Source organism: Myodes glareolus, chromosome 2 (assembly GCF_982192425.1).
Source record: "Myodes glareolus chromosome 2, mMyoGla1.1, whole genome shotgun sequence".
Classification (NCBI taxonomy): Eukaryota; Metazoa; Chordata; class Mammalia; order Rodentia; family Cricetidae; genus Myodes; species Myodes glareolus.
The window spans coordinates 43,442,414-43,469,593 of record NC_142027.1 but is presented as its reverse complement, the minus strand read 5'-3'; the positions used below and the strand labels follow the sequence as shown (position 1 = coordinate 43,469,593).

The following is a 27,180-nucleotide window of genomic DNA, read 5'->3' as shown; positions in this document are numbered from 1 at the left end:
TCACGGAGGCAGAGTGCACCCCACTATTATATGTGTGTGCATCTCAATGGATTTTAACTTGAATTGATGCCTAATACAACTCGTCAGTCAATTATAATGAACTCGGTTCAGTTTGGGGAAGTAGTTTTATGTGGCAAATTAACCCCAAGATTCAGTTACTTGCATGATTTAGTCCTGGTAGGTGACTGACACCCTTATTTATTATTATATGATCTCCTCTCCACAATATCAGATTAGATTGAAAAATTGTTTCATGATAACATGGTGGGTGGTAAAATGAAATTTCTACATTATGGAGGCAATGAACTATTTTTCATAAATATACAGTGAGCTGTGTGTGCGGTGCCCACAAAGGCATTCAGTCGTTCAGTTTGGATCCACTGAGACGCAGAAACCCTCCACACAAAACGAAAACATCTTTGTAAATTATATAAGTAGGTTTTGTGGGGATGTGAAGAAGCCAGCCACGAGGCAGCCCCTCCTCCCGTCTATGTAAGAATAAGTGGCAGAGAGGAGTGTGTCTGTGACGAGAGGCACAGGAAAAGGGCAAATCCTCCAGGTCGTCTAGCTTCTTTGAAGTACAGATGTCCTAGTGGGGCAGGGGCCATGGTCATTTAGTGGGCAAGCAAGCAGACTGTGTATTACACATGGAAAGGATACAGTTATGTCTAAGCGGATGAGATGGCTCTATAATAGTTACCTCAGCGTTAAAGACAGAAATTATTTCCAAAGCTAGAATGTGCTGGCTCCTCAAGTCAAAGACTTTATTATTGTGTTTGAACTCAAGTTCAAATTGGGAAAAAAAAAGATTAAAGACAACAGCTGATTACACATTACCTCGGGAATGTCCATCATTCTCCTTAGCTTCTGATCTCTCCAGTTCCAGTCAAAAACCAGAAACTTTAAGGGGTTCAAATTAAGGCCATCTGAAAGACACAGCAAGAATCGTGGTAGTAAAGACCTCACGACGTAAGCCTATTAAAATGGTTTTCATCCTCCTGGTTGCCTCACTTGCGAGCCTCCTCCCCCCTCCAGCAATGAACCTCTGCACACTGACGCTTGCTTGATGGGAAACACATGCCACACTCTGACACATGCAGCTTTCTCACTGCTTCTGAGGACAGAGGAGCGACACTGGGGAAGCCTGTCAACACTCAGGTGCTCCGCCCTCTGTCTGTGAAGGCCAGAGGCTGGGGTCTCTTTCCTGACAGGGATTTGAGAAGCCGTTTCCTGTAAACAGGAGACTCTGGCCTTCAGAAGGGTTGAGAGCACCGGAGTCTGCCTGATTCTGAGAGGTGCGGGGAAGGATGCTGATGGGGCTACCAGGTGATGAGACTGGCGAATCACGTAAGGATCGCACCCACTCTGTTACTCGGTTTACCTAGAATTACCGCATATGAAGACTGGAGGAGGAGGCCCAGGATTGTTTGGTCCTCAGGTCCTAAAAGGTGGGTGCAAACCCAGCTCTTGCAGTAGTTCCAAGGTCTTGCCCGCCATGCTTGCAAACAGTACTCGAAGCTTCCTCCCCATGCAGCTACTCCCCCGCAGCCTGTCCCTGCTCAGTCTTCCCTCTGCCCCAGATACTTTCCATGCCTCTTACACTACCTTGTAGTTGCAACACTCTCACTGGAAGTATCATAGGAAACAGGGGAAAAAGAGACTTGAAAACAGACTCAGCGCTGCAGAATGCAAGCAGAGAAACCTCTTCTTGAATGGAACCACCTTTACCCAGAGCTTTCAAACATGCACTGACAAAAGAGCTTTCTTTCTGTGATGTCCCAGTTAAAAAACTTCCAGAAGCTTAACACTACTTCCAATGATGATCACTGTTTTATATATAATTTTAAAAAACTGGATAAAATCCAAGTATCCTACACTAGAAGTATTGCAGACAGACAGTGTAATACATATATATTTCAAACGAGAAGTAAATCGATTTCCTAAGAAGGAAAATCCTCTAAAGGTACAAATGTATGTATTATAAATGAGATATATATTATATATATATACATATTAAACAAATACATTATAAACATGTGGAATGTTATATAATCTCTGCTTCATAAAAACATATACTTGTTGTATAAAAAAACTGGAAGGCGGTATACTCACAATTAACTAGAAAATATCTCTGCCAGGCAGTATTGGCTCATGCTTTTAATCCCAACACTTGGGAGGCAGAGGCAGGCGAATCTCTGTGAGTTCAAGACCAGCCTGGTCTACTACAAAAGCTAGTTCCAGGACAGGCTCCAAAGCTACAGAGAAACCCTGTCTCAAAAAACTACAAAAAAAAAAAAAACTACAAAAAAAAACCCTAAAAAAATTACATTTATTTAGCACATGCACGTGTGTATCGGCGTAGGCCTGTGTGCCAAAGTGAGAGAAAGGAGGTCGGGGGACAACTTAGAGGTGCCGGCCCTCCTGGCCCTCCATTCCACCGTGTGTGTCCAGGAATCAAACTCAAGACCTCAGGCTAGGCGGTGAGCACCGTTAACTGCTTAGTCACCTCACCTGCTCCCCTGTGCCTTCTGCTTTCCTCACAGGCCTAGAGTCAGAACATTTCCTTAGTTGCTAAATGGAAACAACACATCTCTGGATATGGTTCCATAGATCCCAGTGCTATGGCACCGCGTTCATGTCTGGAAACTCTCCTCAGAGAGTGGACGGATCCACACTGTGTTAAGATAGTGACTTATGTGGCACCGCCCTAGTTCTGGCAGAACCTCAGCTCCCAGGGTGCTGGGCTATTTCCATAAACACCTTCCATGCAATATAACACCATGGCTAATATATTCTAACTATCCATCCAATTGGATTTAGAAGTAAAAGTTTTCATTAATATCACATAAAACATCAACAGTCCAACATTATTTTTCCATATGAAACAGGCCGTCATATAGAGTTTCCCCAACTCTGTAGAAATCTAATCAACAGTTTGGACAGCTTCTTTCTGTCTGCCTCCCTCCATGCCTAGCTGTTTCTACTTTAAACCTCAAAGAGCCCTGTTTGTAGGTGGTAGGGATCGGGTAACAGAAAAGTCATGGGTCCCAGAGGGGGCAAGCTGAACCCTGAGATGAGAGCTGTGGGGGCGGCGAGGACCAACTTGAAAATCTCTCCCTGGCCTCTCCCAACGCCCGACGCCCATACAATTGCCTCAAATCTGTCTTTCTTAGAAGGATTCGGTACCTAACACCTGCTTTCTAATTTCAATGCCTTTCCATGTCTACAAGATGAACACCCCAGTATCAAGGAACCCCTGAGGGAGGGGGAAGGCTCTGGAACTAAGGAGGCCTGGTCTGACACCACGGGGGGTGGGGGTGGGGGGTGAGTCACCCATCTCTTCTGAAGCTATGCTTTCTCTCACAAAAGTCCTAGCCAGTAAGGATGCTGTGGGTACCAGTTAGAAAGCACATACAAGGATGTCCAGCACAATACCAATTACAAGAAATTCAAAAAATGTTTGTCTCCTGTCTCTATCAGGGACCTTCGGTGTCTTAATTCTATGCCATTTGCACAGAACTCTGCAGCCAGTGGGCTTAATTAGCTGTAGGTATTGTTACCTGGCGAGGAATGTCAAGCATTTTAGATGATCCTTCCTGAGTTACAATATTGCTGAAGGTGTTAATCTGACATATACAAAATAATTCAGGAATAGATCCAGAAGACAAAGTCACATTACTATATTAAGCAATTTGAAAATGAAGAATGAAATCAATAAATCTGAACTAGCCTCCCAGCTCAGGTCTGGGATTTCAGCTGCTCTGGAGGTTAAGAAAGACCCCAAGATCAAGGCCGGCCTAGGCAGCTTAGTGAGACTTCCTCTCAAAGTAAAAGTAAAAAGAGAACTGGTGATACAGTTCAGTGGTAGAGCATTTGCCTAGCATGCGTATGTTGCTAGATTCAATTTCCAGCACCGTAAAAACACACCACCTCACAAACCTAAAGGTCTAGTTAAGAACAGGTAATAGGTTTACCAGAAGGTTTTTAGGTTTTTGGCTTGAGGAAGTTTGCAAACTATTAAAACCTACCAGGAATCCTGGAAAACTTCCTGTACAAAGCACTAAAAGGGAAAAGTATTTGGGATGAATATTCAGGAATATCTATGTCCGTACCATTTATAGAAACGGTATTCCCATTTCAGTACATTTATCCCATCCTAACTAGAGTGGAACTCTTTGAGTGCCAAGCCTCAGTCTCCTGAGAAGGGAGTATTCAGTATAGCATCCTCTACCAAGTCCAAGGACTGCTAATGGGTAGTAGAGCCTGTGTGGATCCACTCTGATGCTCAGAGCCACTGGAATTTGAATGTGTTTAGTGGGGCAAATGAATTTCAGTGGGCCACAGTCCTTGTCATTACCCACAGCACTGTTCAAACCGGCTGGCTTCTGAAATCAAAGGCGGAGTTGATTTCCCACTGGGTGATCATAAAGGTAAGCAAGGACTGTTTTTCTTTTTGTAAAAAAGCACCCCAAATGTGCTTCCCTAGACTTACACAGGGGCAAGGGAAAGGGGTAGCTATTGACAGAATTCTCACCATCCTCACTTCATACCTTGTTTAACAAGCTGTTTGATTCTCCCTGGAGTCCCCACACCCAGGTGTATCACACGCTTCTCCAGCAAGTTCACTTGCTCCTGGACCTTTCCAAGACGGAAGAGGAGAAAGAGAAGGCAGAATCACTAACAGAGTGCAACCACAGGCCACTTGAGAGCACTGCATCTCTAAAGAAAATAAAAAAGCAAATAGGACCACTCTTGCCCTGAAACTAATTCTAGGACAAAGAAGATTTTTTTTTTTATAAAATTGGTAAATGTCCAAGGAACTGGGACTCAGACCTGAGCTTCTATTCAAGAGTAGGAGCAAGGCAGTGACTGCAGGGGGCCAAGGTGGCCGTGGAGAGGCATGGAGTGCAGAGAAAGTCACCACAGTTGCTAAATCTGTCATACATATCGAGGGCAGATCAAAAGGAAGCAATTTCTAGGGAGATTAGAGAGGCTGAATGGGAATGCTGAGGACTTGCGATGCTGTTAGGGACCACTTGCATCTCTTAGCAGAACTACAGGCTCTTGCTTACCTTTATGTGTTTTGCAAATAATTTCATAACTTTGGCATCTCCTTTGAATGCTGTCAGTGACCTAATGAAAAGGAATATATTAATTAACTAATGTATTGACTAGATTATGACAATTTACTCATTTAAGAACTCACTATTTAGAAATTATAGTTTATCATTCAAAAGACTGTTCTAAATGTGTGCAGTTACGTTTATATCTACGCACAGGAAGATCATTAGGCAAGTCCATCTCTGCAGTCAAACTGGAGTAGGCTTTCAGGCACAGTGGTGTGTGTGAAATCACTCAAGAGGCTGAGGCAGGAGGATTGTGGTGAGTTCAAGACCAGTTCTAGGTAATAGAACAAGATACTATCTCAAAAAAGAAAAAAAAATCAGAAATGGGGAAAGCCTTTTGCTCAGGTACATATCTGGGTGTCCTTCTGAGTCAACCACAAGGCCAGACACTTTGGTTTCTATGATTATTCAAATGCATATCTCTGTAATTCTCTAAACAGAATTTCTGTGTTTCAGGTGTCTGGCAGAAAATTTTTCATGCAGTTCTGCATATTATGTCTCAACCACCCCCCAAACAAACAAAAACAACAAAACTGATTATAAGGGGACATCTCGGAGCAGTGAAGTCAGCCTGTGATCAGGAAAGCCCAGGCATCTGAAAGTGTGTTGGGATGTCCAGACAGAGAACCACAGGATGAGTGCACCAGGGAGGAGGTCAGAACAACCCCCCAACTTTTCTATTTTGTAGACTGAACTTCTCTGTAAAATTTCATACATGAAAATGTTCCAGCCTAAAGAAGAGAAGGAAGGGAGGGGAGAAGGCAGGAAGGAAAAGGAACACCGGATTGTAGATCTTGATCCCTGAGCGTGTGAGTGAAACGAGTGGCACAGGTGGCAGCTGTGGGGACTGAGGGGAACTAGAGACCACACGTCCCTGAAAAGGTCGGTATTTATGCAATTACTAAGATGAGAGATTACAAAGCCAGTGTTAAGTCTTTATTTCTGGTGAAGTCAAGCATCTAGGTTTTTATATGTGCAATGTATTGAATCAATCTCTCTCTCTCTCTCTCTCTCTCTCCCTCCCTCCCTCCCTCCCTCCCTCCTCCTTCCTTTCCTCCCTATCTACCTTTCATACTAAATAGAGTTTTGCCATATACCTGATACTGTCCTTGAACTTGTCACACAGGCTGTCCTCAAATTTACAATCCTCCCATTGCTGCATTCCCAAATGCTGGGATTACAAGCATGCAGCAAACTGCTCAGTTTCATTTAAGTTTTCTAGGGCCAAAATGCTACTGGGTAGACTCATCCTTGAGTCGCTGACATCTGGTACACACTGAGGTAGCACACTCAGTTTTAGGTACTCAACAGTTTGGATCTATTTAGTGACTATGACACCTGGTACATAGGTGAGGTAGTTCTTTCAGTTCTAGGTACTCAACAGTTTGGATCTGTTTACATTAACTGAGATGATCAGTTCTGAGTCAAGGCTACCCTGCTTGGTACCTCAGAGGAAAGGCTTTAGAAGCACCATTCTGACAGGAGGCCCTCACATTCTACAGTTGCTCTATGAAGAGCCAGGTTACACCCTCTGTGCATTATTTTATTTGAACTCACAGAATGCCATGTGTCTGTGACTGACATTTCCAAACACATCCTGTCCACGGAAGTTGGGTCCATCTCTATAACTTAACAAGGCTTTATGGAAGAGATCATGAACACCAGTTCCAGCTGGCTTCATCTGATTTTCTGATGTTTATTGTTTTCTTTTTAACCATCTGTTTCTCATTTGGTGTATTTCTGTATATCACCTAAAATTCTGTTTTGAGTTAAAGTGGGTATAATGAACAAGTAAGTTTTGAGTTAAGCTTTGGAGTTATGCTTAAGATGGGATATTACTTTCCTTTATGTCATTATAGTTTGAGAAATACTGTTGAACAGGAGGAAGATAAACAGTGAAACATGTGATCTAATTTCTATTACAAGTGAGTTCTTAATTACACATAGACATTCTCCATTGCAGGGTTAACAAGGAAAGCAACAGGACTATGGTTGTCAAGAGAACAGATGTCCTTACAATAGAATTATTAAACATTGGTCCTTGAGCCTGCTCAGATCACACTTTAAACTTGAAATGGATCATAATATATCTGGGGACAGTTGGTAAATGAAGTGTGACAACACAGTGCTTTTATGCCCCTTAGAAAGGAATTTATATACAACTTGTTTTAGAGAGGTCACATGTAGGCCAAATTCTTTGCCATTAGCATCTCAGCTTGCACTGGGTTTTGTAGTCCTGTCTAAAACTCAGAAAGGTTGATGTGAATGCTCTGATTTCAGGGCAACAAGTACAGATGGATACCCATGATATAGGTGGGTCTTCTATCTACCTGTTGTTTCATTGGTTAATTAATAAAGAAAACTGCTTGGCCTGATAGGTCAGAACATAGGTAGGCGGGTAAGACAGAACAGAATGCTGGGAAGAAGGGAAGTGAGTTAGTCACCATGACTCTCCTCACTGAGACAGACGCAGGTTAGGATCTTTCCCGGTAAGCCACGACCTTGTGGTGACATACAGATTATTAGAAATGGGTTGAATCAATATGTGAGAGTTAGCTAATAAGGGGCTGAAGACAATGGGCCAGGCAGTGTTTAAAAGAATACAGTTTCCGTGTAATTATTTCGGGGGTAAAGCTAGTCGGGAGCAGGGTGGTGGGACGCAGTCCACTCGTTCCTTTTGCTACATACCCAGGTAAACAGGAGTACTGAAGATCAATTATGTTAGGAGCAGGCATAGTTGAAAGGAACATTTTGCTTTCCTGGAGGGTGTGGGGCATGATTTAATGTGTGTGCTGAGGTGGAGAAAGCAGAATTTGAAGGGACAGTAAAGTTTAACAACTACTTTTCTAAAATCACGATTAGATTAGTTCATCTAGAAAAACAGATGTTAAATCGCCATGGAGTCCATACACTTGCACCTTAGGGTACTTGACAAAGCTCCTGTTTCAAGACAGACTTCCTTTGTTTTGTCTCCTGTCAAAGCCTGGTTCCCAGACAGGGCTTTTCCCTGTAAATGCCACCCTATTCTGTCTGTTCTTTGTTCTCTGAATGTTACACAGAACCAGTGAAAGATTCTTTCTGTTTATTCTACAAAAAAGCAGTGAATGGAAATGCCCATGAAAGCTCTTAATAAAGTGTCAACTTATCTTTAATATAGATCTTTTTTTTTCTTTTAAATTTTTGGTCTGTTTGGAATTTATCTTCACAGAAGGAGTGAGACATGAATCCAACTTTATTGTTACAGATGGCTACTCAGTTGTTGGATACAACTGTTGAACAATCTAGCTTCCTCTGCCTTTGTCACCTTTCCTGGACCCTACATTTTCACATGCATTTGGGTCTGCTTCTTCCCTTTCAGTTCTTGCCCACTTCTGCCTGTCCTGCACGTGACAGTCCCAGAGGCTCTGAGCTGCTGAGACTACGACACATGTATTGCACTCTGAAAGTGATAGCGCCTCTTCTCAGTGCTCTTGAAAAACCTTTTTGGCCATTTTTAGCTGTATAATTTTGTAAAAGTTTAAAATTAGTTTGTAAAGTTAAAAAATTTGCTTGGAGTTTTACTTGGAAACCAGTGAAATTTTGTAGCTGCTCCTAAGAAAAACAGGCATATTTACAACACTGCGTCTCCCTTCTCAAGAGTATGGCACCCATTTAATCTAAGAGCTTTGCCATCTCAGGATGTTTTCTTTATATAGGTTAGCAAGTTTGTTGCCTGGTATTCTGCCTTTCCTTGTTTCTAGTTTGAGTCAGATCACCCCTCCCATTTGCTGGCTGTTTTTCGCTAGTGTAGTCTTGGTGCTTTTACTCTTGCCCTGCACAATGTGTTTTTCCACACAGCGGTGTAAATGACTCACGGCACCCCCCCCCTCCCCGATTCCTTTCATGGCACCCTACGTCAGGACTCACTGCTGCACACAGGAGATCTCCCTCTTTCACTTTGAGTCTCTGCTCCAATGCCACCGTTCGTGTCCCTCTCATTCCCATGCCTTGTTTTCCCTTCTACAATACATCACTCTTTAGGATCTTGTCACACATATCTACTTGCTTACTGTCAGCTTTTCCAACAGAGCATACATCCCGTAGGGCAGGGACCCAGTGTTACTCATGGCACACAGAATACACAGGCTGGCATCTATGAGAAATCACCCAGGAGCCCCAGCTGCCGACACTGACCTGATGAGCTCCAGGGCTCGGACAGCAGAGCTGCAGATGATCAGCATCAGGACTGACTTCTTCTCGCTGTGCGTTTTCCGAAGCTTTACCCACTTAGGACAGACTGAAAGACAGCAAAACAGTGCTGCTAACACTGCATATTCTCCAATTATCTATTTCTAAGTGCTTAAGAAGAAAAAAAACAAGCACTGACTGTTATTACATTTTCTGGTGGTTCAGACAGCAGATTAAACTTTATGTTTAATGCCTGAAGACACTGCTGATCAATAGGGTAACTCTGATTCAGTCTTGTTAGATTTTAGTTTAGCCTTTTGTTTGTTTAAAGACAGGATCTCACTGCATAACACTAGCTGGTCTGGGACTCATAGACATCACCTGCCTGGGGTTAGAGACATGGGTCACCACACCCAGTCGAAGAGAAACTTTAAAGAGACAGCCAGCATAACCTAGAATGAACTGACCATAAATAATACTTCAAACTCACTATTTATTATTATGCTCATTAAATAGGATTAGAATTTCAATATTTTAAAGTTTTTATGCCAGAATATTATTCCCATTATAATCCAGGTTTATATTTGTAAAGTTAAATTCTGAGAAATGTTTAATAAGCACAAATTTGGTATCATTGTACCACTCAAAAGCTGAAAGAACAATGTCAAATCGTTCTATGTAAGTCACATTATTGCTGGAAACAAGTAAATGTTATTTTGTTATGAATAATCTAGCTTTTTCTGGTTATACACAATACAGACTAAAGTATCAAATCAGATTGGCTGTGATAGTGAGGTCTGAATTCTGAACATGTAAACAGAAGTTCTCCCAGCTATTAAAAATCACATGGCTCAGTTTCTTGATCTTTCAGGTAAGAAGGTCAAGTTCAAGGAGACTGGAGGCTCTGGACTAGGACATCACTTTCCAGAGTCCTAGACTAATACATCTAATATATTATAAACCCAAATGGGGTCTGCACCCAAATTTCCAAAGCCAGAGCAAAACGGAAATACATTTAGATATTAAAATGACACATCAATTAACAAGCATCAGTATGGCCTACAATCTCAGCATGTGAGTAGCTGAGGCAGGGGAATAATGAGTTTATTATTGAGCCCATATAGTATGACTGCGAAAAACAGATGTAACAATAAATACCTCTCCACTTAAGCTAGAAACATTTAATTTTAAATGTAGTGATACATATATAATATATATATATTATACCACATTAAATAAAATTGCAATGTATATGCTTAATTTAGAGAGACTAACCTTACTTATTAAATTTGGGTTTTTTAGTTTCCCTTGAAACTAGTTTTTTAGTTTTAGGGAAACTAAAAAAGTAGCCCAGGCTAGTCTTGTTAAGTGTTGCTCTTCCTGCTTTAGTCTCCTGAGCATTCTGGGATTATGGGTGCACTGATAAACCTGACTTCAAACCTGATCTTTTGTGGAATAATGACCTGGTAAATAATTTTTAAAACATCAGATTTTACTTACTTTCTTTTAGATATGAAGAGAGACTGTGAGTCAAATCATTGGCCTTAAGGAAACAGGAGTCTAGAAATATGAGAAACATGCTTTGCTAAGAACTTTGCAAGTACACAATCAAAACAGATTAATATGAATGATAAATTCTTGAATGAGTTATAAAACATGAGTGACCTGGAGGCTCATTATTTAGTGTTATTTAAAATAACAGTAGCAATAATGACTATTTTTTCATTTAAAATATTTTATTTTTAGATTTGCATTTTTACCATGCATTTATATCACTTGTCCCCTCTCCCACTCCCTTCTTCCCCCAGCGTCCCCATGTTTCCTCTGTCCAGGCCCTTCCATGCTCCCCACTCTTAAATTGATACCATCTTTTTCTATTTTTATTGCTAAACACACATCTATAAATGTAACATGTTGAGTATATTTTTGTTGTTTGCATATTTATGGGGATGAGCACTCTGTACTGGATAACCTGGGCTCGTCCCTGAGGTAGGAACTTTAAACGCTCCAGAGTAGTGAAGTAAAGGCTCTGCACATCGTTTACACTTGAAATCTATGAATGAGGAAAAGGTAAGGTGAAGTGGCTGGGAAATTTATGAGAAACCTCGAATCCATTAGTTACCTAGAAGAGTGGACTGATGCAGCAGTGAGGGAGCAGTCAGCAGGATGGCAAAGATTAGAAGACACACGATAGTAAGAGCTATGGAGAATGTGGGCTGATGTAACATTTACCAAATGAAGGTAGAATGGACAATGGATAAACTTGTTTGGAAAGTACTAATATTAAGATAATATACTCTGTGATTCTCTGATTTATTTTCTGGGTAAATAATGGCAATTTCTGTGTGTTGTAAAATGGATACACAAAAAGATTAATTTTGGCAAAATTTATGATCTTGAGGTATGGGAAGCCCTACAGGTGTCCACAACTGGGAAAAGGGGTGAGTGCTTTGTGACAGATGAAAGGGCTGGAACACTATGTAGCATCTCAGAGAAGTGGCTTAGATGTACACAAAGCTACATCTGGTATGTCTGAAAGTAGTGTGATGTGAAGAAACAGAATGAGAGGCTCTGCAAATGTAATTTAGATAAAATAAAGATATATACCCAAATGGCATATAAAGTGCATGCATAAAAAGATGTAGCAATTGTCTAGAGTAAATATTTATGAGGAAAGGAAATATAGCATAGATTTGGAAAGAATGGGAATAATGTATCAAAATGCCACAATTCAGCCTAGCTGTAAAATACAACATGACACGTCAGAATAGAGCAGGGCAATTGTTGATAGTGACAGTCACAGCTTATGTAACATTATGGTTATCAACTCAATTCCTTCTATAGGAAAAAGTTTCTATGTAAACATTAAGGATGTTGGGGGGTGAATTACTACTGAATTAAATTTGATTTAATTTAATAATACATAAAGCTTATATTACATAACACTTTCCAAGTTGTTGCCTAGTAGAGGGAGGGAGTCTCTGATGATCTTTACAATTCTCCTAGATGAGATGAACAGTGATAACAGAATGGACTCTACTTGGCTAAGTCCCTGAGGGTGACTTGTGTTTCTTCTGAGGAGACTCCTCGGTGAGTTGGTTGCAGCTAGACTAAAGGCACGTAGGATCACTGATATAAACCAAACCAGCTCTCAAGAGACAGCAGAGGCTAATCAACTCCCAGTGTTCTTTGGTCTGGGAATCCCTAATTAAGTTCCCATGTGTAAGATGTTAGCGGTGTACAGCACAATTAGTGGTAATTAAGAGGACATGTGCCTGCCCTTCAGACACAAACGACCTCAGATTAAAATCCAGTCAGATGCTTGACCAACTGATTAGAAACAATACTCTATTATTTACATTTCTTCTTTAACCTATACCTAATAACAAATGGCACCTTTTATCTCTTCAGCTAGCACAGTTACTATCCCTGGAGGCTGTTCTTGGTCATGGTGTGGTGACTAGGGTCTTTTCTATGAAACCTTCTAATGATGCCTTAATTGACTATGTCTCAAAATAGTCATCTATTAGCTGGTACTAAAGCCTACCCCTTCTGGCTGTTTCCAACATACTTTTTCCCTCCTAAAGAAAAAAAAATCCATGAGTCCAGGATCTTACACAGTTATGTTATGGGGCTTTAATAAAACAATAATATAACACAAACTTATTATGTAACTTGGATGAATTCCAAGGGTTTCTTATGAACGTTAGCTCTTAACAATTCTGCAGAGAATCAAGGTTTATGATGTTCTCTGAGGTCATAGAATACCAGGATGTTCTTCACAAATCCTTCCAGGGCACAAGTTACATGTTAAGAAAAACTAGAAGAGGAAACTGAGTCACACTAAAAACTAGACACCAGCCTCAGCTTGAGTGAGGATTTGTGACAGAGGAGCAGCCAGGACACAGTCTCACACTTGAGCAGCAGCCCTCTGGGCTCAGTAAACTTGAGATTCCAGATACTGTTTGCATCTAAGTGTAAGCCTTCAGTTCCCTCAAGGGCAATTGTCTTGGAAAAGAACACACAGGGGCACTCCTGCTGCTAATCCCAAGGAGCACTTAAAAAAATAGTCCAGAAGAATTATAACTATGCAGGGAACAGGCTGCTCTCCAGCTTCTCAAGCTGCTGGGATGCACAGAGCTGTAATGGAAAGTCCGCTACTGTTGACTTCTTCCCCAAGTAGCATGAGTTGTTTTCAGTAGCCTAGAAATAGCTTATCTGGGGCAGTGGTGCCAAAGTGCCTTATGGTTTGCTTTCAGGATAACATCTGCTTTCTCCTATCCTTGCCCAGGAGTCTTACAGATGCACACAATCTAAGAGCTCAGAGCAGGGACTGCAGTTTTGCAGATCTTTGAAATTTTAAACAAGGCATGGGAACTTAGACCAAGGTGGCTTCTGTGAAATGCAGAATTCTATTATGTTTGGTGAGTTGGCTTCAAAGAGTCTTGGGTACAATCTGAATACTACTCTACTCCAAAACTGAAATCATGACCACCACAACAATACAACTAAAATGCTTACTACAAAATCTTGTTAATTTTTTGGAGACAGGGTGTTTATTCTATAGCTCAAGCTGGACTCAGACTTGCTGTGATCCGTCTGCCTCAGGTTCCTGAGTTCTGGGATTCAGGGCCCAGCTTAACAAGCTTCCTAAGGCTACAGTTCTTATTTATAAAGAAAGGTCAACAAAGTTTCACACCAAGACTTTTAAATGTCTGAAGTGTCCTTATGTGAGTTTAATATCTATCTTCATTAGAGACATTTATTCCTTGAAGAGTCTGCTAAAACTGTATACTGAACAATTAATCTTTCCAGTAAAAGATAAAGCACATCCACAAACCTTAGTATTCAATTCAGCAAAAACCGTTTTTTCAGAATCCCAAATAAATCACTAACAGTTAAAAAGTATTACATGGAGGGAAGAGGATTAAGAGCAAGGAAAATGTATAAATTCCCACCAGTGGAGATTCCTATAAAACAGTAGAGAAGAAATGACACTGTGTGTTCCCTGTCCTTAGGACAACTGACACAGGCCACACCTGGTAGGCTGAGCTCTTCTAGCTCAACTACGGACCGACTGCCGCTGTAATGGTCCTTGATCAGCTTCTGAAGGTCCCCAGGGGTCCCTGGTTTGGGCTCTGATTTTGCAAGAATATCAGAAATTTTCCTCTAAAAAAAGAGAAGAAAAAAAAAGGTAGAGCATTAGATTTTATAATGGCATGTGGCATAGGTTCATTTCTCTGGCACGTATCTTTTGGTGGCAGCTGAGTGGGAAACCTTATTGCATACTTCTTAGGCATAGTGAATGCTTGAAACATGAAGAAAGGATCGAAAGGCCTCCTTGTAATGTCTGGTCTGTATCTTTTGGAAGTGAAAACTTTGCATTCAGCTCAGCAGTAGGGTATTTTTCTGTTAAAAGTCTAGAAGTCTTCTTGTTATGCAAACTTCTCTTCTACTCCTAAATACCCTGGACTCCTGAAAGAGCAGAATTTTGAGCACTTCTTGTACAATCTGGCTTTTAGGTGATGAGCCTCAGACTGGATTTCTACAGACTGAGCTGCGCACAGGTGCTCACTAAAAGTGGACTTGATGTTACTGACTGTCCTGATTTAGGAGGCGATCCCAAGACTCATGAAACACAATAGAACAGATGTCACAGAAGATACTTTCTCTCTTTTGATGTGGACTCTTTTGTAAAAATGTCTATTTACATAATATACATATTTATACTCCTTTTATTAAATGTTGTAATATATGGAAGCGCCATTGTCCATTTTTGTCATAAACTTCCCTTATTTCTTTGTAATGCGTCTCCAAAGACCCAGACTCCCACACTCCCAGTGTCAGAACTACTCAAGGTCGCATCAAAGGCATCAACCTAATGTTGTCACCGTGGGCATATATTAGCATGACCTCTGCCAAGCTAAACTAGCAAGAGTTCTGACCTTGAACCTCTGGAACCTAATACTCCGCTCCTCAAGGCTCTCTGTGTGACTCAATTATCAAAGTGCACTTAAGGCATTTCTTTAAGGATGTGCCAGACCTCAGCCAATTTGGTATGTTCTGCCTTTCTATTTGGGCATTTGTGAGGAAAGAAAACACACGTCTGCACACTTCTTTCTGAATGCTTGCTGTTAAACAGCGGGGGTTTGACCCTCTTTTCTCTCCTCCGCTGACTTCAGCAGCAGACTCTGGCTGGCTGCGGAGGACTGCATCACTGCTCTCACAGTGTGGGAGATGCTCTCACGGTAGGGCTGCTCTGTAAAATGTCTGCATGGGAGCAATGGCCCTTCTCTGCACAGAGACACAGTATTTAAGAGGAGGGGGAGCAGCTGCCTTCAATTATGGCTCAATTAGAGGTAGAAATACCTGAGAGTTCCTTTCTCTACCTGTTTTCATTTTGTTTTTACTTAGTGTAAAGGCTTGAAGCTGGAGTGAATAGAAAAAGGGGAATGGATTTTCTTGGATAAAAGCAGGTATAGGAGAAGCTCTGGGTCCTTCTCGATTAGAACCTGTGTATAATGCCACAGTGAAAACCCAGCAGGCCAGAAAGCTGTTGGTCTCTCACAGGAGTGAAATGGGAGTCAAAAAAGTTTACTTTTAGTTCCCCAAAGAAAATTTCTTCCTGGAGACCATAAGAAAGTTAACAGATCTCACTGACTCTTACAATTTCTGGATCTCTTAGTTGGGGGCCAAAATAACTTCACATAAGTATGATATATAAAAATGTCATGGAAGTCACGTGTCCACACCACTGTGACAAACTGTTGCTGGTACCTTTTTCCATTTCCTGGTCTTCCGGGCTTCCTCTTTTGTTTCCTTTGGTTTCCTCAAGAAACATTCTGTAGGCTGTAATAAAATATAAATGAGAAAACTTTCATCTTTGCAGGATGAAGTGTCAATGACTGCTATGAGTCCCGAAGCTTTTTCCGTCGTGCACAAACTCCTCTGAGTACCTTGGTCACATTCCACAGCGATGCGGGAAGACCCGCTGGAGCTGTGATGCAGAGCTGAGCTGACAGAATTTGAGAAAGCACAGATGATGTAAGACTGGAAAGATCTTTGAACAGCGATCAAAATGTGTGAGTGAGTGAGTGTATATATGTGCTTGATGTGTGCAGATTATTAGAGATGGAAGCCAGGGGCTGGTTTGTAAGATGCTGGCAGAAACAGATGTGCTTAAAATGAGGATGTGGCAAGGCGGTCAATGACCAGAGCAACTGAAGTTTTCCATGAGTTGCCTGTGCAGAGGGCCGCACTTCCAAGCGGCCTTGTTTATAGCACCCACTCCTTCCCCGTTTTCAACAAGCAGAGAAAATCCAAGGTAGGATGTATTTACTTACGTTTTTACAAACCAGCTGTGCCAACCAGCTGTACCCATGTAGTCATTTAGAAATGACCACAGAATAAATGTTCTTGTTAACGGACTGAAAACAGGCTCCACACTGTAGCACCAAGAGCGATTAATTTGCCAGTGGCCTTGAACCCCAAGGACCCCATATAGTTTCATACTGTTTTTAAGTTGAGTTTCGTTCTTTAAGGTAGTAAAGCAGGAAATTTGGACTAAAACCTTGATTTATAAAATGGAATGTGCAGGTTCCACAGATATTAATCATAAGCAACTAAATAAAATGTTTCCTGTGCTGAGTCCAAGTAGAGGATGTCTGTTTAACCAGTCACTCGCTGGCTGCCACCTTTTCTCTATGACGCTGTTCAAAATGATCATAGATGAATCTTTTTAAGAAAGTGAGCAGATTAAAGGCCAGGCATGGTGGTGTACACCTTTAATTCCAGCAGGAGAGGCAGAGGCAGGTGGATCTTTGTGAGTTTGAGACCAGCCTGGTTTATATAGTGGGTTTGAGGACAGCCAGAGCTACATAGTGAGACCCTGTCTCAAACAACAACAAAACCTGCAGATTAGAAATGCCTATGGCCTCAAATCAAAGAGGGATACATTGGTCCATAAATTCTTTAAGACACTGGGCCAGCAGGAGCAGTGTTTAGATATTGTTTCAGGCAGGAGAGTACATTAAAATAACATGGGAATCTTTCATCCTTAGCTTCTTCACAGTTTCAACAAAAAGCCTGTGAAGACCAATTGCCCTGCAGTTTAAGAAAATAAAGATATTGTCTTTCTTACTTAGAAAGTTAAGCTGTCTTGTGAATTTAGATTCATGTCCATTTTATATTGGTACATGCCAATAAGAACCTGGGCCAAGGCCGCTAATATGTCACAGGAGAAGCCAGATGGTCATAAGCATCTAATTACAGAACAAGGAAGCATTGAGCTCCCCTTCCAAGGCCAGTGCCTGGATGGAATTAGCAGAGCCCCTAGAGTGCACATTGGACCAGGCCTATAATCTCAACACTCGGGAGGCTGAGGCAGGAAGACAGCCATGGGGTCAGTGAACAAAAAAATGAAATGAAAAGAGGAGGACATGACTACCCTAAAGTATGGGGATTTTAACTGTAGGGATGGAGAAAGAAGGCAAAGGGAAAAGTGCAGCCTGGGGCTCCTCCCAGCATTCCTCACTCTGCTCCCTCCCCTAAACCTCTCCCTTCCAGGGGCTGGGCTTCACTTCCCTTCCCCCAGTTTGATCCCTATATATCTCTCTCTATCTGTCTGTCTATCTATACAATTCTGCTGTCTTAGGTACACTGGTCTCTTGGTCTCGGCCCATGCTGGCTTTCTTGCTCTCTCTTCAAATAAATGAGCTTATTCAAATCACCATAGATGGAGAATAGCTAAAGCCTCTGGCATGATACCCTGTGTATTGTCTTGTGAGGCCTATTCTTGATTGGTCTTGTGGATGGAGGCCATGATAGGACCCACACACAAGTCAACTTCCCCATAAAAGACTGGTGCATAGATTATACATGACCTATACCTATTGTCAGCGAAGGATTCAAAGAGCCTCTTGTATGGATACTGTCACAGGCCTTTTACAAGCATTTCCATATAAGTAAGCAACAGTTGAAGCCATACCAGAGATCTCACCCAATTGAATGTTACGTATGGGCACCCACGGAGAAGTGACAGCGACAGGAGTGCTCATTCCACAGACGCATCTCTCCAGACCATGCAATACATTTTTCTAGTACAATATATAAAAACAAAAATCTGGGAAACCATGCCTCCTTGTTTACAGTTAGGAGAACATAGCCTTTTGATGGGCAAAGAAAGTAAAATCCCGCAACAGCTGATGCCAGAGTCAAGAAATGTTGTAGTGTGGCTATAGACCAACTTCAGAGTCAATAGCTGTGATGCTCACAGTGACTATACAATGTGGTTATAGACTGACTTTCGAGCCAACAGCTGTGATGCTCACAGAACTGTACAGCGTTGTTATAGACTGACTTCTGAGCCAATAGATGTGATTCTCACAGGGTTATACAATGTGGTTATAGACTGACTTCCGAGATAATAGCTGTGATGCTCATGGGACTATACAGCGTGGTTATAGACCAACCGACTTCCAGGCCAATAGCTGTGATGCTCACAGTGACTATACAACGTGATTATAGACTGACTTCCAGGCCAATAGCTGCGATGCTCACAGTGACTATATAGCGTGGCTATAGACCAACTTCAGAGTCAATAGCTGTGATGCTCACAGTGACTATACAACGTGGTTATAGACTGACTTCCAGGCCAAGAGCTGTGATGCTCACAGTGACTATATAGTGTGACTATAGACTGACTTCTGAGCCAAGAGCTGTGATGTTCACAGTGACTATACAGCGTGGCTATAGACCGACTGACTTCCAGGCCAAGAGCTGTGATGCTCACAGTGACTATACAGCGTGACTATAGACTGACTTCTGAGCCAATAGCTGTGATGCTCACAGTGACCATTACCTGTTTGGTCTGTTTGGTTTCCTTTGGTGGTTCAGGAACTGAAGCTGTGTCCTGCTGCATCAGCTCTGTGTCTCCTCCTTCCTCACCACCTGATGGTTCTGAAAGGAGATACAAAGTTCAGCTGTTAACTTTGTGTGCCCCTCCCACACTCTCCCGAGAGATTTAGAGGCTTAATCTCTCGATCCTTTCTCTAGAAGGTGATGTTAACAAAACTTACCTAAATTGGAGACTGATTTGAGCATTCAGATACCAGTCTTGTTTATAATCTGAAACACTAAAGATCACCTAACAGTAGGGAATGTTTAATTGCTACAGTTTGGGTCTAAAATGTCCTCTATGGTTTGATTAAGAAATGGTCCAACCAGGGGTGTGGTGTGCGTGCATTTAATCACAGCATTTAGGAGGCGGAGGAAGAAGGATATTTATGAGTTCAAGGCCGGCCTGGTCTACACTACACAGCGAACCCAAGATAGCTAGGACTACATAGAGAGACCTTATTTCCAAAAAGTACTGAAACCAAACCAAACCAAACCAAACCCGAGACAAAAGGATGTAGTAGTGCAACATCTAGAAATTGGGGCTTAAACTTTGAAATTAGGCTCTGGGGCTATGTGCACTTGATTAGTACAACTAGCCTCTACTTCCTAGAGGATAAGCCTAGAAGGAATGAAAAGTTTTATACAATAACCATTTCATCCAAGCTAAATACTACAGAAAAATGATGTCCCCATCTGTGGCGGTTTGAATAGGAATGGCACCATGGAGTCATATTTAATGCTTGGCTTATTGGGAGTGGCACTCCACTTGTTGTAGTAGGTGTGGCCTTGTTGGAGAAAGTGTGTCACTGTGGAGACCAGCTTTGAGATCTTATATGCTCAAGCTAGGCCTACTGTGACTCTCCTTATGCTCCCTCTGGATTAAGATGTAGAACTCTCAGCTCCTTCTTCAGCACCATGTCTGCCTGCATGACACCATGTTTCCTGCCATGACAAATAATGGACTAAACCTCTGAACCTGTAAGCCAGCCCCAATTAAATGTTCCCTTTAGAAGAGTTGCCATGCTCATAGTGTCTCTTCATAGCAATAGAAACCATAACCAAGACACCACCCTATCACCAAAGCCCTGGACTGTAACCTAGGTGGGCTGCAAGGATGCCTTTGATTCTTCTCCTCCTATCACAAGGGTGTTTTCAGAGATTATCAAGGAGGGAGATGGGAGATGGGTTTGCCCCTCACCATTTCTGCAGCACCAACAGGGAACACCTTGGGAGCCTTAAATTCTAAATTCTCCTATTTTAAGAAAGTTGTCTTTCCCATCCCACCGAGATGACACTGAAGGAATCTAGTGGTGAGTCAGGGCCTTCCTATTTACTTATACATCTTAAAGTTAGGATACAGAGCAGAGCTAGACCTTCCATACTCCTGAGCAATAGTGAGGTCTAGAGCAACCTCTAAAGAGCATACACAGATAAACAATAAGATAAAGATAAAATGAAGTGAGAGCATCAGACACACTCAAGTAGCCCATAGGAAGAGAGGAAAATGAAAGCAGGTGTAAATTACAGAAAGTAAATGGGAAAAGACCCCAGCAGATTTAAACCCCAACATTTCATTATATTACAAAGAAATAATGTGGGGACTGGAGAGGAGGCTCAGCTAGTGTGAGCACTTGTTCTTTCAGTTCCCGGCACCCATGCTAACAGGTGCCATCTGTTACTTTGGCTCCAGGGGATCTGAGGCCATCTTCTAGCCTCCACGAGCACTGTCACACATGTTTACACATGTGTACACACACACACACACACACAAATAAAAAAGAAAATAAATCTTTACATAAGGTGTAAACATACCAATTCAAAGACAAAGACTAATAGAATGTATTAGAAAATGTGACCTAACAATATATTAGTTATAAGAAACACAACAAATATAATGATATAGGAAAGTTCAAAGGGGCGGAAGACAGAACAGCAGATATCGGTGAAAAGGAAAGCTACAGTGGTGGCACAAGTATCAGAGTGGACAGTTGTCCTAGTTAGGTTTCTGCTAAGATAAAATGCTGACCAAAACCAACTCGGGGAGGAAAGTCCCCCTGGCCCTAGCTTAGAACTCACAATCTACCACTAAAGGAATTAAGGGCAGGAATTCAAGGCTGAAACCTGGAAGCAAAAACTGAACAAGAGGCCATGAAGGAACAGTGTTTACTGGCCCACTCCCATAGTCTGCTCGGCCAGCTTTCTTATACCTCCCAGGACCCCTGCCTAGGAGTGGCACTGCCCACAGTGGGCTGGGCCCTCCCCCTCCCACACCCATCATTAATCTGAAAATGCACCACAGGCTTGCCAAGAGGCAATCTGAAGACAGTTTTGAAACTGAAGTTCCCTCTTCCAAAATGATTCCAGTTTTTGTCAAACTGACAAAAAGGAAAAAAACAAAAAAAAAGAAAGAAAGAAATAGAAGCACAACAATGAAATTTACCAGAGAATTCGAGATGAGAGAGAATAAATAAGAGTGAAACACTCTTCTATCTTTCTCTCTCTTGTTTTTTTGAGACAGAATTTCTCTGTGTAGTGCTGGAAGTTCTTAAATTCTCTCTGGATACCCTGGAACTCGCTCTGTAGACCAGACTGCCTCGAACTCACAGAGATCCGCCTGCCTCTGTCTCCCCACTGCTCAGATTAAAGGTGTGCGCCACTGCCGCCTGGCAAGAGAGAGTGAATCTTTTAAGAAGATACAGTAATCCTAAATGTGTGTGCACCAAATCCTTGAGCTACAAAGCAGGTGGAAGCCAAGCCTGACACGCGGGAAAGCAGAGACAGATAAACACACAATTCAGTGCAAGTGTTTATGTATGTTCAACTGTCATGGAATGTACACAAGGCAGACTACACTGCAGACCATTAGAAGTTTTTTTAAATTATTTTATGTGTACAGATGTTCTGCCTGGTTATCTGTGTACCACGTGCATGCAATGCTCAGGGAAGTCACAGCAGGGCACCGGATCCTCTGGAACTGGAGTTAAAGGTGGTTGCAAGCTGCCACATGGGTGCTGGGAATCAAACTTTGGTCTTCTCTTAAGAGCAATGAGTATTCTTAACCTCTGAGCCATATCTCAAACTCCAATATATCAACAGATTAAAGAACTGAAGTAGATAAGAGTATGTGTATGTATAACAATGTTCAGTGAACATCATCCTTAATAATTAAAGACTTAACTGTATTCTGAGTCAACAGGGCAAGGATATCAAAACCTCAGATTTGCTCAACAAAGACAATATGGCAAGGAAAGGAAATAAACATACACATTGGAAAAGACACAAACTATACCCATTTGCAGATCATATGATTGCTTATCTTAGAAAAAAATCCAGGGAAATCCAGGAACTAAAGCCCATTGTTCATGTAAAAATTCCTACATTGGATTGTATCACTGAAATCTTGTTTTTCTTGTCTCCTATCCTATTTTCATCTGAGACCCTTCAGTGAAGCCTTAGGTGACTCCACAGCCTTTTTCCGTTCTCTGTCTCTGCACATCTTACCACATGCTTTCTAAACTGTAACTTGTAGATTAGCACATAATTTTATTCTGCCTCATGGCATGTAATGGTATCAAATACATACTAGGTTTCCTCTCTACCTGAACCACATGATTTCTGAGAATATGCATGAGTGTCCAAAGCATTCAGCTTAAGGTTAGTTTGGAATTAATAACATCCCTATTTATATTTTTAAAGAATTATTTTATGTACGTGAAGGGTTCTTTTTGTATGCACGTATACATGTGCCCCATGTGCATGTCTGGTGTTTAAGGAGGTCAGAAAAAGGGTAGATATCCTGAAACTGGAGTTATGATAGTAGGAGCTACCATGTAGTGCTGGGAACTGAACCCATGCCATCTGCAAGAGCAGTAAATAACAGCTGAGCCATCTCTCCAGGCCCCAGTCCTTATGAAAATGTTAAATTTCTTTTTATTTAAGGCTGGATTTCTCTGTGTAACAACCCTGGCTGTCCTGGAACCCGCTTTGTAGACCAGGCTGGTCTTGAACTCACAGCAATGCGCCTGCCTCTACCTCCCAATAACTTTAAGATTAAAAGAGTGTCCTACATAGAACTCTGTAGTCCTCTATTTCCTTGAATTTGCTATCTGTAAAATATAGGCTATATTTGGCTAACATAGTTAAAAATAGGTAAAATATTTAAAAGACTCTCTGTCCATGAGAAATATTTAAACTATCTTGTTAATCAAATACACCGAATCTCAGTTACTTCTTGTTCCAAAAATTATTTCAACTTTTGAAACCTTTAACATAAAATGAGATCATCTCGTCACCGTGTCTTGAACACATTAGCTGTTTCCTTAGACTGATATTTTTTGGTTCCAAAGGAGGAAACTGCTCCTCTGAAGTAAGGAAGGTACTTCTGTGATTTCCATTAAGAGAACAGTGCAAGCAAAGCACAGCAGGCCAAGCTAGCCAGTCTTCAGGGCTGCTGGGAAGTGAGGTGACGCCGGGCCTGGCCCACTTGGTCCCAGTGGGTCATTCAGCCTGTGAAGGGGCGGCACGAAGACAGGCTGCTTTTCTCCAACTCCCCGAGGACTATTTAAAAAACCACATAGCCAGAGGGATTGGTTGAAGTTTTCCAAAAGAGGAGTCAAGGACAACGTCCTTTCCCGAACCATAGCAACAGTATCAATTACAAACAGAAGGTCGCTCAGTTTTCTCTCAGTGTTCGCCTTTATCTCTATAAATATCTAAAGTCCAACTTCCCAGCACTGAGGCCTTGAGAGGGATGCTACAATGGAATCACACAGTCAACTGGTCTTTAAAACTTTGTGAAAGAATGTTATTTAAATCACAACCCATTCTTACTGTGATGGCTACTCTTGTTTGTCAACTTGACTACATCTGAAATTAACTAAATGCCAAACAGTTGGGTACACCTGTGAGGGATTTTTCTTAATTAAATCATTTGTGGAAGTCACACTTTTAATTCGGATCTTTTTGAGGTGGGAAGAACCTTTAATCTGGGCCACACCTTCTGGTGGCAGACTATATAAAGGACATGGAAGACAGAAGCTTTTGTTCTTTGCCTACTTGCTCTTGCTGGCAAGTTCATTCCTTCACTGGCATTAGAGTGTACTTCTTCGGTATTCTGGCATATACTGAAGGCCAGCTGAGATATCCCAGGCTCATGGGTGGAACTGGATTCTTGGACTTTCTGTTGGTAGACAGCGATTGTTGAACTAGTTGAACCACAGACTGTAAGTCACTCTAATAAACTCCATATATTTATTACAACTTACTTTCTGTAGTTAGTGTCTTGCACAGGAATCTGGAAACTTTAGGTAAACGACCATCCAGAGAGTAGGTGATTGGCTGCAGAGCAGTTGTGTTAGATGGGTTTCTTATCACCATGATAAAAACACTATGATCAAAAGCAACTTGGGAGGCAAGGGTTTATTTCAGTTTATAGCTGTAGTTCATCAAGAAGGGAAGTCAAGGCAGGAACCTATGGCAAGAACTAAAGAAGAGGCCATGGAGGGGCACTGATTACTGACTTGCTCCCATGGCTTTCCCAGCTTGTTTTCTTATGCAACTTAAGACCACATGCCCAGGGTGACACCACACACAGTGAGAGGGGCCTTCCCACATCAACATTAACCAAGAAAATGCCCCACAGATTTCTCCACAGGGCAACCTAATGGAGGCATTTCCTCAAATGATCTCTTCCCTACTTCCCAGATGACCCTAGTTTTTGCCATTGATATAAACACTAGTGAGCACAGCACTTATGGCCACTGTTGGCATGCTACTGTACATAAGGAGTCTTAGACAAAGTAGAATGAGTGCAAGTAGTTGTGTCCTGATAAATTTTACAATAACATTTTAACTGGACTTGGCCACACTGACTTACTACATGTAAGTTAAAAATAAAAGAGGTTTCAAGGTTGTTTTGCATAGCATAGTTTCTAATTGTTTGATAGGGGCACCTATATATGATAAACTTGTTTTGATTTGTGTTTGTTTGAGTCAGGGTCTTACTATACTTACCAGGATGGCCTCACATTCACAATCTCCCTGCCTTAGGGTCTCTCTGACTGACTCTCTCTCTCTCTCTCTCTCTCTCTCTCTCTTTCTCTCGTGCATGAATTTTTGTTTGCATGTATGAATGTACTTAATGTGCATGTCTGGTGCCCTTGATGATCAGAAGAGGGCATCATGTCCTCTGGAACTGGAGTTACAGATGGTTTCGAGCTGCCACGTGGGTGCTAGAAACAGAACCCAGGTCCTTTGCAAGAGCAGCAAATGCTCTTCACTACTGAACTACCTTGAGAGGCCCCTTCCATTAGTCTCCTGAGTGCTGGCAAACTTGGGTTTTTTTTTTTTTAAGAACTTTTCTGGTTCTGAACACTTATCTTTTGATCACTTACATATATATAAACATCTCCCTACTTAATTTTTGTCCGTTTTAAACACTAATTCTAACAATTTTTTTTTAAATTGCATATAACCTAGGTATACTGGCACATGACAGTTCAGGAACTTTTAATGGCTTCCTGTTGAATTGCTCCCTTATAATTATGTTCTGACTGACTTTTCACCTGGGGAGTGGTAACAGTGTCTGGCGGTTCCCTGGGAAAGCTACATCATATAAACTGAAAAGTAATGCTGCATATAGAGCCTTAAACGCTCTAAAGAGTTTCCCCACAATTACTCATCCCTTGGAGCCGGATTGTTTTACTTGGCCAGGAGAACCAAGGCTCAGAACTCTCCTCAGGAACCATGTTCCCAGCTCATTAAGAGACTCTCACCAGCACCACTAAGCAAGCACACGTTCCCACACTTCAGCCTTCAGGACACCGTGAGGGGAGTAGAGGACAAGGCAGTGAGCAGTCATGCTGGGGAAGAGGCACTCAACTTCACTGAGAGGTTGTGCATTAAAGGAGGTGCCATGTTTTAATGGCTTCTGTGTTACACCCATAGGACAGTTAATACAGATATATTATTGAGGTGGTCAATTAGGCCACCTCAACAGAGAATCATTTTATCTGTAAGTGCACCTCGCTTAGGCTATTCGAGAAATATCTTTAACTTTAATATCTCTTACTTCCTGCCAGCATCTTACCTCTTCCTGTAAGTTAGAAAAGACCTTCCGAAAGCAGAACAAAGACTGTCTTAGGACTGTTGTGTAGCATGGAGCTCCACCTTTCAATGAAAAAGAAAACCAGGGAGGAAGACATGGGGGAAATGGAAACACAGTGGAGGAGGTGGCGGCAGGGCCACAAATTCATGTCCAAGTCTGTTATGCCAGAACATAGTCTTTGACCACTGTGACAGGGCTGTTCAAGAGAGCAGGTTGGTCTCCAGTCGTACCATGCCTGGCCAAGCTAGTCGAGGGTTTACGCATCAGGATATTGGAGCCCCCAAAGTCTTCTGAAGGCTTCATGCTGGAATAGCTTATGCCATTCTGTGTCCCACCCTACTCTCTTACATTTTCTCTTTGGTATTCATATTCTCTATAAAAAAGGAACCGGGAAAGATCTACCTTCTTTATCTTTTAAGCTCCTTAAGGTCCCTTCTTCCAAAGGATCTGACAGAAGAAATGTTCTAGGACAAAGGTCTGAGCCGGTACTCTGTAATGCAAGATTTTTTTTTGTCTTCTGAACTTGGGGCAATTCAGAATGGGGAGTGGGGGCAATTTCTTTCCCCCGCTTATTTTGTCATTTTTTTTATGGCAACAGCCACAATTTCATCCATATTTCAATAATGGTTCTATTTTCAATCTGGGATGTTCCTAGGAACAGATTCAGAGTTTTGCTTACAAAATATGCTGCATGTTCCCACAGGAAACTTTAAGGCCAAACATTTGGAGCGGCATGGAAACACATGAGATGAAGTTGCTCTTTTGGTCCTGACAGTCTGAGGGCAGTAGAGGGTTCACACCAAAAAGAGCACCTCAGAGAGAACTTGGCTGAAGAAAGTCTGAGCTGCTTAAATGCTAATGTTTCCCCTGCCATTTTAAAGTCAG

The 27,180-nt window shown here is 41.8% G+C and overlaps 1 protein-coding gene across 3 annotated transcripts in view; it reads right to left on the bottom strand.

Moving 5' to 3' along the window:
* Cmss1 (cms1 ribosomal small subunit homolog) overlaps positions 1 to 27,180 on the bottom strand; it is a 294,743-nt gene that overhangs the window by 742 nt on the left and 266,821 nt on the right. For all 3 annotated transcript variants that reach the window (XM_048422369.3, XM_085685651.2, XM_048422370.3), the window contains exons 2-9: positions 19,153 to 19,250; positions 16,071 to 16,142; positions 14,333 to 14,462; positions 10,794 to 10,853; positions 9,300 to 9,402; positions 5,073 to 5,133; positions 4,551 to 4,638; positions 838 to 926 (exon numbers count right to left, since the gene is read on the bottom strand). In XM_048422369.3, the coding sequence (XP_048278326.2) occupies positions 838 to 926; positions 4,551 to 4,638; positions 5,073 to 5,133; positions 9,300 to 9,402; positions 10,794 to 10,853; positions 14,333 to 14,462; positions 16,071 to 16,142; positions 19,153 to 19,250 (701 nt within the window). The remainder of the gene's footprint in view (positions 1 to 837; positions 927 to 4,550; positions 4,639 to 5,072; positions 5,134 to 9,299; positions 9,403 to 10,793; positions 10,854 to 14,332; positions 14,463 to 16,070; positions 16,143 to 19,152; positions 19,251 to 27,180) is intronic.